The 10,447-nt window shown below is 43.3% G+C and overlaps 2 protein-coding genes across 6 annotated transcripts in view; one reads left to right on the top strand and one right to left on the bottom strand.

The window, feature by feature from the left end:
• Nucleotides 1-6: 6 nt before the first annotated feature.
• Nucleotides 7-1,886, top strand: pln2 (phospholamban 2). The gene is made up of 2 exons (XM_019271875.2): nucleotides 7-217; nucleotides 1,647-1,886. The coding sequence occupies exon 1, from the start codon at nucleotides 33-35 to the stop codon at nucleotides 192-194; it is 162 nt and encodes a 53-aa protein (XP_019127420.1). The 5' UTR covers nucleotides 7-32; the 3' UTR covers nucleotides 195-217; nucleotides 1,647-1,886.
• The window catches only part of fam184aa (family with sequence similarity 184 member Aa), a 52,178-nt gene continuing 41,825 nt past the window's right edge, over nucleotides 95-10,447 (bottom strand). For 2 of the 5 annotated variants that reach the window (XM_019271874.2, XM_027291577.1), the window contains one exon: nucleotides 6,894-7,015. In XM_019271874.2, coding sequence (XP_019127419.2) covers nucleotides 7,007-7,015 — 9 coding nt within the window. In that variant the 3' untranslated portion in view covers nucleotides 6,894-7,006. Of the gene's footprint in view, nucleotides 206-2,457; nucleotides 2,599-2,929; nucleotides 3,118-6,893; nucleotides 7,016-10,447 lie in introns of those variants that run through there. The other 3 variants (XR_003464258.1, XR_003464256.1, XR_003464257.1) reach the window with 3 other exon arrangements.

The raw sequence follows: 10,447 nt of genomic DNA, 5'->3' as shown, positions 1-10,447 counted from the left end.
GCCTATCAAAATCTAACCGCCGCCGCCTCTCCATGGAGCGCGTTCAGCACATGACCAAGTCGGCCATCCGCCGAGCGTCTCAGATCGAGGTGAACCCGCAGGCCAAGAGGAACCTGCAGGAGCTGTTCGTCAACTTCACCCTCATCCTCATCTGCCTGCTCCTGATCTACATCATCGTCCTGCTGAGCAGCTGAGGACAGCGGAGCTGTGGACGAAGGTTCGGCTGAGATATGGACTGACACGTACAGATCAGATTTCTACTAAAGCAATAACATCATCCCCATGTATCAGTCTAATCCATGTGAAGGCCAAACTCTCCCACACTGCTTCTGTCAGAGCTGATCAGGGATCAGCTTCCCTTTTCTCTCTATGCTTCTCAAGGGAATGATCAAAAGTGACCCGACTTCAACAGTTTAAACTTCACTGATACACTGATATGTATTTCTATCTGCCTGACTAATGCCCCGCTCACATCACAACGTGTTGTTTTAGGCTGATTTATGGAGGAGAATGACTTCCTCCGAGCCCCGCTGCTTCCTGCAGCCCCCCTCCGCTTCAGATAAACACGCTGGAAATAATTCTTTTCCATTAAGCGTTTGTACTTCCTCCTTCATCTGCCACTGCCAGAAACCACAAACAGACCAGAGAGATATATGATGCAGGGAGTTTGACATCGGTATTGCTGCCATGTTGGCGGTTACCAGAGGCTAAAGCCAAATTTGGCAAACGGCATGGCTGAGTGTGATAGGCTGAAGTACCTGTCGATTAAGGAGTATGATCAGACTGTGAGGTGACAGGCCCAATCACTGAGCTTAAAACTTGAACTAATCATACAATCTGCAGCTTAAATTAAGTCGCTGCTGTGGCCCGAGGCTCATGGGTATTGTAGTATTTACCTCTATCCGCCATGCCAGACTGACAAACTGGAACAAAAAATGAAAACATTGCGATCAAACCCATAACAATGTTCGATTATCTGCGTTTTATTCTAGAGTAAAATCATTTTTTTCAACCAAATTCTGAAATGGAAACTCAGAGTTGGTGGAAAATTAACTTTGGGGCACCCTAGTGGTTATTAAAAAAAAGATACTATGGGGGTAGGAAAATTATTTCGACTACGACGTCGAAGGAAAGTCACGTCGTTCACATCCAATCATCAAATCTAACCGAAAGGTTACTACAGGAGCTCGAGGCACTTCGTCATCATATCATCTCAGCCATGTCGGTGTGTCAGCGCCCTCTCTCTGCAATCCAGAGCATTTTCATTCAATACAAATGATTTATTATTTATGAAATCAGGTCAAATTTGAGCCATCTGTTGAATCTACAAGCAACCTTTATATAAAAAAGTTGATCTGTGGAGCCGGTCAGCTTGTAGCAGGTCTGACATTGACGCAGCTTAACATCTATAAACATAATTAATTACTGTAGTAACGTATGTTAAGTCTAGATAGAGCAGCTTACCTACCATACGTAATGTTGATGTACATCTTTAGAAGCACACGTGCAGACAGTACATGCAGTTTATCAGTTGTGAGGACACTTTGCATGGTGTGATTTTACTTTATGACGTCTGTATTTAAGTTTCTGTTTAGTTTATGAAACCTACGACTGACTAATGTTTGGACATTTTTGGTTAATTACAGCACAAGAGCCCTGATGACGAGCGGTCGCGGTGTAGAGGATAAACCGTGAGGTGTATCGAGTATTTATAAAAAAAACACAAACTGGCACACGATGGTTTCTGAGAACTTACCGGTCACAGATGAATAATTATTGAGAAATGATTGATTCTTCCGCTGTATGTACGTTTGGAAGATTGTACCACTTGACTTTTAAACACCAAAGAAACTGCATGTCAATACGATTAAAGTGATTTCTCCCGATGCGACTGTGTTTCATATATCGCAAATCCTAACTTTACATTTGTGGAAAACTTTGTTTGAAACTTTTAGACGATAAATAACAAATATAAAAGTTGTTTTAAGACATTTTGACTCAGCCTAAAGCTGAACTGGACTTGCCTCATTGGGTCCTTATATATAAACATATAATATATAAAATACAGTTATGGCAGCACCTTATTTTTTTGGCATTATTATTGTTGTTGCATTACTGCCACCTTGTGGAGGTTACTGTGTTTGGAGCCTGCCTCCTTTAAATGTAGGATTTAGTGACATCTTGTGGTGTAGTTGCTGTTTGCAAGAGCCGGTGTTTGGTCGGTCCCTTCTGGGCTACTGTAGACAAACATATAAACATAGTTATAAATATTATATTACGTTTCTGCCATGCCCTTTAATGTCGAGTATGTTTTTACAATACCCGCTTAACCAGATCTGGTGTTACGATTAAACCAGTGACAGTGTTAACTGGCAACCTGGGGTTGTCATAGTTACAACTGCTGAAATCCGACAGCTGTCTTCGTTACGTTAACGTTACAGTGTGAGAAAAACATACCTGCTCCACCTCTGCTGTCCTCTTTGATTGTTAGCTTTCCCTCTCTGTCTTAACTACGTCAGCCGGCGGTCACCAGTTAACTGGGTCGCTCGTTAGTCTGAAACACCAGCATGCTGCACGCAGGTCACACACACACACTCACTAAAAAAAAAGGAACACAGGAAGAGGAGGTCTTTATCTCACAATCATAATTTTACTGTTCCATAACATACAACAGAAATGATATAAATATAAATAAATATTGTTGTTGCTATAAGTTATTATATATTTTACTTCCCAAAAAAAATGGCGAGACAGACATCTTTAAATGATATGTCACGAGGGTGACATCAGGTCACTTTCAACTCACATTTACAAATTGCAATTCACTCATTCACGTTTACACGTCGCGCTTTGTTCTTCCAGTTTTCCTGCAATTTCGGAGAGTTGAGAGTGAGCTGAACGGAGCCCTGATCGGTATATCGTCACATCCAAAGGACTAAAACAAGCTGCGGTTTCTATGGTTCACTGGCGACCAGTGTTTAACCAGCGTTTCCCATGACAACATTTCAAAAAGACTATCATGAACCTTGGGGTAACGATGGGCGAAGGTCATGTGATGGCAACGTTCCAACCACGAGAGGCAGACTCCTCCAAAGAAAATGTCCTTATGGTGTTCTCCTTTAAAAACAACAGAGCAGTCATGTGTGGCACAGAAAGAAACACAAACATGTGAATGAGACAAAAGATTCTTAATTCTTTCAGACGGCGTCTTCACAAACCGAACTCAACATTTAAGCCAGCGTGGACCTGAAGTCCTTAAAGTGCTCAGAAAAAAGGGGTTCAAGGGGTAACAACTCCATCTGCTGATGAAGATCATGTGAAAGCTCCGGCACACCATTTCCAACGTCAAGAATTAAGACTTCTTAACTTTCAGTTGATTCTACAGTGAAGTTAATGGAAACCAATGGCTGCCTTGAAGGTCGACTGACTGTGCTTCTCGTGTTCGCTCTTGTGTTGGATTTATCAGGTAGGAAGCTCAAAGAGAAGCGTGTGAAATCATGGACGGGGGGAAATAAAAGAGACTGGCAGTAAAATTGGACGCGATTGTGAGTGAATGTATTATTAAGAATAAAAAATAAGAAGACTTCCGCATCGTCTCATGCAGAATATTTAACATCATCGTTTGAATAAATATCTTCGTCACAGTGTGCATGAGGGGACGAACCAGCTGTGGTTCAGTGTCAGGGCTACGCTCCTTCAGAGGAGACAGGCGTCTGTAGTTATTGGTCCATTTTCTTTGCTGGGGTTCGTCAGTATTTACAATTAAATCACAGGACAGTTAGACATCAGGATAAAATCATTTCTTCAATTGATTATTCGATGTCTAAATGTTTGGCAAAGTGACACAAATACAGACATGTCTGCTTTAGAGGTCCTGTCTCAACCAGGCTTCAGGAAGTGTTTCATTTTTCATTTGCAGCTCACGAGAGGGGAAAAAAAAATCATATGCTGGATTGTCATCTTACCCGCGGTCACATGAGAAGACACTGGGATCTGTACACTGTGATTATAGGCAAGCTTACGGTCAGAGACGCAAAGATCACATTCAAGGGTATTGTAGTCCTCCTATGGGAAGTATGGACTACAAATATAGAGGATGAGAAAGGAAACACTCAAATGAAACCAAAAGAGATTCACATATTCTCTTTCATCAGGATTCGGGTTGTTGACCGTGTTTTTGGAAATACTGTCTCCTGGCTCCAGCTTCATATTTACCCACCAACGTCTTCTCACATAGCTCAGGGTAAGAGGGCAAAGGCACGTTCATCTTCGAAGGTGCTTTTGTGAAATATTCAGTTTAAAGAAAAGGCTTTAAGATTTGTTGGACTTTATCAGAGAGGGGCTGGTTCAGGTCTTCGTTGTGGGGGATTATAAATCGATCGAGTACAAACACTTCCTGAACCTGTGAGGTTGCTACGGAAGACGAGCGTCAATCAAAAGCTGTAATGTTGTTGTTGGTGGTGGTGTCAGTGTGTGGACGGAGTAAACTCTTAAACCTCGCGTCTCTCTATCCGCCTTTTCAAGAAGTAATAAAACGCAGCCTCATTCGGGCTGCTCGACGACCATGCAGTTTGGAAACTGTACAGGTTACTGGATGGACTTCATGGACCTTTTCTCGGTCGTGAAAAGTACGTAGCACAAGAACTATGTAAACTTTCAAGTCAAGTTAAAAAACAGACGGTACACCAAAAAACAGGAGATATGGAGGATTTCAAGTGAGCGACAGCAGCATCATGATAGTGTTTCTGTTTTCACATGCTCTATGGCCTGCCCCACAGGCAGAGACACGCGGACAAAGAGTTCAGCCGCCCGCATGAACTCCTGGCTTTTAGTGAAATTAAGTAAACACTCCTTGGCGTTAACAAAAAAAATAAAATAAAGTTTCGAGGAGTCGATCATCGTGCTGCTGACAGAGCTCTTTCTCCGCGTGTCTCTGATCCACCGGCACCACAAACAGACCGTAGAAAAACAGTAGCTTGTTACATTATAAATACTGGAATAATAAAAATATGAGGGGTGCTTGATTCCGTTTCTCTTGATGTTTCCCCCCCTCCTGGGCATGTTGAGGTGCCTGGAATGATAAATCAAGCGCCCCTCGACGAGCCTCGGATATTTGAAAGTGACTTTCAAACATATACTGTATGTACACAGTCAAAGCACTGGGACAGCGAGCTGAAGTTACTTGTTTTTTTGCTGGTGTTGTTATTGTTGCGTACTGTTGAGGCTAAAGAACAACCAGAATCGACCTCCTCCGATGCATGTGAATGTGTTTACACTGCAGGTGGAGCATGAAAGACTAAAGGCGAGCATCAAGGCAAAAATCACTTGGTCCCTGCTGAACGTTCAAAGCATTTCCAGTCAAATTACAGCTGATAAGACACGTTGAAATCATTTCCTCTTCATCTACAGAGTGCGACTTCAGAGTTTCATGGAGGATTTGGTTGTTTTTTTAAAGGATTCGGCTGCATTTCTATCAGTTATCTCACAACAGTTTAGGCAGATCATCTAAACCGCGTTATTTGTGGGTAAAACTTTGGGTGAGCATACCTGAAATGTCAGTCATTGATTCGATGTTGATTCAATTTTGATTCAATGTTGGTCTGCTATCTGGCGACTGGTTTAATTCATGATATTTCAATGTTGGTTCAGTGATTGATTTGAAGTTGAACTCACATTGATCTTATGTTTCATCATTGATTCATTATTTCAGGGTGCGAACCTGATGAAAAATTAATGTTACATTTCAACGTTGAGCCACGTTGATTCAATGTTGGTCTCTTTATATTGAATCTAATCTACTAATACTGAGAGAAATCAGTTATTTTGTTCTGTCTGTGGTCCACAGAGTAGGTCGGTAATAAAGCAAGAAATGGCTTTGTAAATTCTCGTGGATGTTTTCCAGATGTGTTATTGTGTTATATATTTAAGCTGATATGACAGACAGCGGCCGCTCCATACACAAGCTGTCACTCTCTCTTTTTTTTTAATGCCTGGCAAGTGCTTTGTAAATAAAATTCACTTATAATCCGAAGAATTATATTAACCAAAGCTGCCTGGACAGCAAACACAGCAGTACTGGCCTGACAAATCTGGAGCGAACTTTAAATCTAAATGTACAATTTTTACATTTGAGTCGAGTCGTTTGCTCGAATTATTTTCTGCCACTGACTCAGTTTATCACATGACACTTTAACAAGGCTCATCACACCCACTGTGAGATCTCACAGCGCTCTGACAGACAGACTTGCAGCTCTTTCTCAGCTTAAAGGAAAATAGAAGAATGTTGACGTCATTTTCCCTGACTAGAACATTTTTCCAGGTTTTCCAGGTTTTATTATTTATTTTCCAAATTTGTCTATCTAATGTCGGGGTTTGTTTCCAGCCTGTCTGTGTTTCCTTCACTGTTATTTATACTGATAGGAAAGATGGTCTAAGAACTTCAAAAATAAGTGGAATTATGTCACAATTATTCTGTATCTCTTGGTAAGAATATTAATACAGCCCACATCTTGACATGATTATTAAAAACTTTGCAAAATAAAATTACAATTTGATCTGTTGTCACAATCACAAAGACCTACGCCGCCTCCTGCAGCTTTATAGCTCACACAAATGGTGTAAATAAAGAGACAAATGACGTGTCCATGGCCGCGCCTCCTGCTATCATGTACGCAGTGATGACAAGCCGCACTACTTGTTGTGCTCACCACGTGTGGAAGGCCTAAAGTTTCAATTCAGGACTGGATGGGAATGCTGTGATTAGCAGTGGACGTTTGATATTTATGTCGCCCAGAAGACTTTCAAAACCTGCAGTTGTTTGATCGCTGTCCAACTTCAGCTCTCTGTCCCATTGCTTCATTTTTTTTTGACAGAATTGGGTTTGTGTGTTGTTGTTTTTTTTGCCGGTCAGAAAGAGAAGTACTGGGAGTACAGCTCCTCTTCGTATTCTTTGCTTTTTCCTGCGTCCACCATCCCCCTCGGGTCGGATGGCGTCGTGGCGTTGGCCTCAGGAAGGCTGAGGGAGGAAACAAAAGCAGATTAATTATAACGGCCGAGAGAGGCTCAAAGTGACACTCGCACACAGGGGGGAACAATCAAAATGTGATCAGGATCCAGTGCTGCAAACAAAGTGAAGGCTGGTGTGACGTCCACAGTCCGGGATGTAGCTTGGTGACGTGACTTTACACCACCGGCAACTAGTGAACTTCCATCTATGTAGAATGTAGATAGACACACATTCACACCTACAGTAAAGGTATGTATTTTTCAACTGGGAAGGAAGTGACTTCGGGTACATTCAGGCACAATCCAGTGCTGCGAGCATTGGTCGAGAGACACGGACAGTGAATGAGAGTGAGGGAGCGCTGGCAGAGATTGAGATTGGTCTATAGCTGCAGGTCGATGTGTAATCCTTCAGGAAAATTGCGCATTAGTCGACATACGTCGACTAAACATGTTTGTTTTTTTGCCACTTGCTCAGATTACTAGAAACGTCTGACAACATTTTGTGGAGACTCTACAGATATAGACGGCTTTGAACCAGATTGTTGTGTTTTTGAGAGACTAAGGCAGCGGTAGACCAGCAGGAGTCAGCTTGCTTTGAACACAGCGACATAATTCTCCATCTGAAATCAGATTTTAAAGTCCCGTAAACTGGTTCACGTCAGTGTTTTCTAATCAGTGCTCGCAGCTTTCCTTCATCTCCTCTACACTGCGTGTCCTGAGCCGTTATCTTACATTTTTTTACACTTTTAAATCAGCCCTCTTTTTCTTTTTTTTTTCCTGTGTCAGAGTTTGAAGTCTCATCGAGAGTGATTTGTAAGTGGAAAGTTTCGAGGTTGGCAGGGCAGACGGGGATGACAGTGAGGAGAGAATCTGAAAGGAGATTTTACGATGTTCCATGAAAGGGGACAAAGGAAATGAGATGTTAAAGTATAATAGATCAAGCAGTGATTATATCTTCACTATATTACTCTGATGCTAATGGAGAACGACTGCAGCGCTCTGTGAGATGAAGGTCGATATCTGCCTTTTTTAAAAAAGCCCTTCTTCAGGTTTGGGGGAAGGGGGGTGAGGATAAAACGGGGAGTGAGGTGAGAGATACAGACAGTGGGGGCAGCAAACATCACGTACTTCACTCCCTGAATTATGGGAGGTGAAAGTGATCTGAGGGCAGCAGTGGCAGCAAGTCAGATAGTTCTCACCTCCTAAAGCTTTGTAGGCCCTGATGCTGCTGCACCAGGGCTTCCTGAGGATGAGGAGCATGAGGAAGAGCAAGGCTTGGCATGGGATGATGTGGAGGATGAGGAGAAGGAGAAGGAGGAGGAGGAGGAGGAGGAGGATGCTGAGGAAGAGGAGAAAGAGGAGGAGGGCTGAACTGTGGCGGGGCTTTCCTAAGTCTTGGGAGGGATCTCTGGAGGGGGGAGTGAGATGCCACAAAGTGGCCTCCAGGTCCTACCTCCTCCACCTCCCGTCCCCCCTCTTCATCTCTTTCGTGACTCATGGTCGGAGGACTGACGAAGCGGAGAGCTGACTGGCTAGGGAAGCTGGCGAAGCGGTGATCTGACTGGTTGCCTGTTTTTAACTACGGACAAAGATGAAGAAGAGAGGCAGGGTGGGGAAGGTGATTCTGCGTTAGAGGAAGGCAAATCAGAGGAGAAGCAGCTGTGACCGACGGTGAAGTGTGGCCGGACGTGACAAGACAACAGATCTTTCCTGTGCTAATTCTGATCTAACACTGTGAAAACCTTAATGTATGCATACAGGACATATCGCGTCCCAGGACAGTGCATTTTATTTTTCAAGACAGGAGGATGACACCAAGACTGTCCAAATACAGATGTGAACGGACGCAGAGCAAACACTTTGCTCATGTCTATGATCTGATCCTCAGTACAACACGGACAGACAGGCAATGTACAATCAGAAGTATCAGCGTGATGCGACTGTGCTTTACTCTCTCATGTTCAGAGTACACTCAGAAAACAACAATTTATCAATGATAGAAAAACTAGAAAGATAAATAGATGGATAAAGTATCAGAAATGGGTTAATCTTGCACATGGGGGTTTAGAAGTGTAAGTGAGGGAATCTAATATGAAGAACCAAGAGTGAGAAACACCTCCACGAGGAGGAGGCACGCTGAAATCAAGCACGATTGTTTCTCCGTGACTCCTGGAATCAAACCGTCGGTGTGACAGCTGCGTGCGCACAAGAAAGGATGATGAGCGTCTTTGTACGGCGGGAAGAAGGAGGAAGATTTTTGCTTTGGTGATACGCCGTTGTTCAAACAATAGACTAAATTAAAGGTACGGATAAAAAGGACAAGATCGAATTAAATGAAAACAAGCTGCCAGCCTGCATGCAGTGGAGGTTTATATTCGTCGTGGTCCGGATGTCCAAAATTACATTTTTTCAGAGGACGAAACCTTTTCAGAGACCAGCTACAAAAAAACCTAAAACACTGTAATGAGACACGTTTTAGCAGCAAGATAACAAATCTGTTTACACAGTCCGCCGTGAATTGTTTCATATTTAAACGGATGTGCCAATCCACAAAATTGAACGATGAGTGTGGTGTTGGTTGTAGAGCGGTATGACTCCAATCCTCTTATGTTTGTGCTCGTGCTGTCATAAACAGCCACGCGCGATCCTCGGCGTTCACGCCACTCGTGTTCAACAACACTCACCTTGATAAGAGGGTTGATTACGCCGACGTTGGCACTGGAGTTGAAGACCTTGCTGAACCCCGTCTCTCTGTTGACCAACCCAACTGGTAGAACTTCTGTCGTCCTTTAAAATAAAAGAAGTGGAGACTCAAAAAGTATCGAGGGTTCAAACGTCTGTGGCTTTTAACTGCATCTCACCGTCTTCATCATTTATCAGAAGACTGGCGAGACGACTGCGAGATGTGCGGACTATTCCAAGGTCAAGAATAACTTTGACGCTCAGTCTTTTTTTAAAATTAGTCACAGAGAGACGTTATTCACGCTGGGAAACCATCTTTAAAGACACTGTTGCTGCGCGCACATTGCTGCAAACAGCGCCGGCTCCGGATGATTGATCGGCCGTAACGGTTACGATGTCGGCCAGCAGAATCTGTGACCGCAGTTTAAAAAATAAGAAATCAATTGAGCAAGAAGCCGGATTTCTGTGAACGTTGTTCCTTCCACAGTCTGCTGCACTCACCACCAGCTTCTTGACCAGAGCCTCTCTTTCGGTGACCACTCTCTGAGCTCTGCTATGATGTGCAGGTCCTCTGGCCGGCTTTCTCTGTTTCTTAACTTCTCCTCTGTCCCCTCCAACCTGGAACAAAACGACACGGCATGTACAGGATGAGAAAGCAATTCGAAAGAGACTTGCTCATGAGTTCGTGCGACTACAGTATTGCAGAGCAGATACTTGTCTTTGAGGACCTCCTGGCCTTGTTGAAGTCAGCCAGCAATGA

The sequence above is a fragment of the Larimichthys crocea genome, chromosome XIX, assembly GCF_000972845.2.
Source record: "Larimichthys crocea isolate SSNF chromosome XIX, L_crocea_2.0, whole genome shotgun sequence".
Classification (NCBI taxonomy): Eukaryota; Metazoa; Chordata; class Actinopteri; family Sciaenidae; genus Larimichthys; species Larimichthys crocea.
The sequence above is the reverse complement of the archived record's forward strand: the minus strand, read 5'-3'. Positions and strand labels throughout refer to the sequence as shown.

Bases quoted from the DNA above. Each gene is read 5' to 3' on its own strand.
- pln2 (XM_019271875.2), top strand. From the start codon at position 33: ATGGAGCGCGTTCAGCACATGACCAAGTCGGCCATCCGCCGAGCGTCT.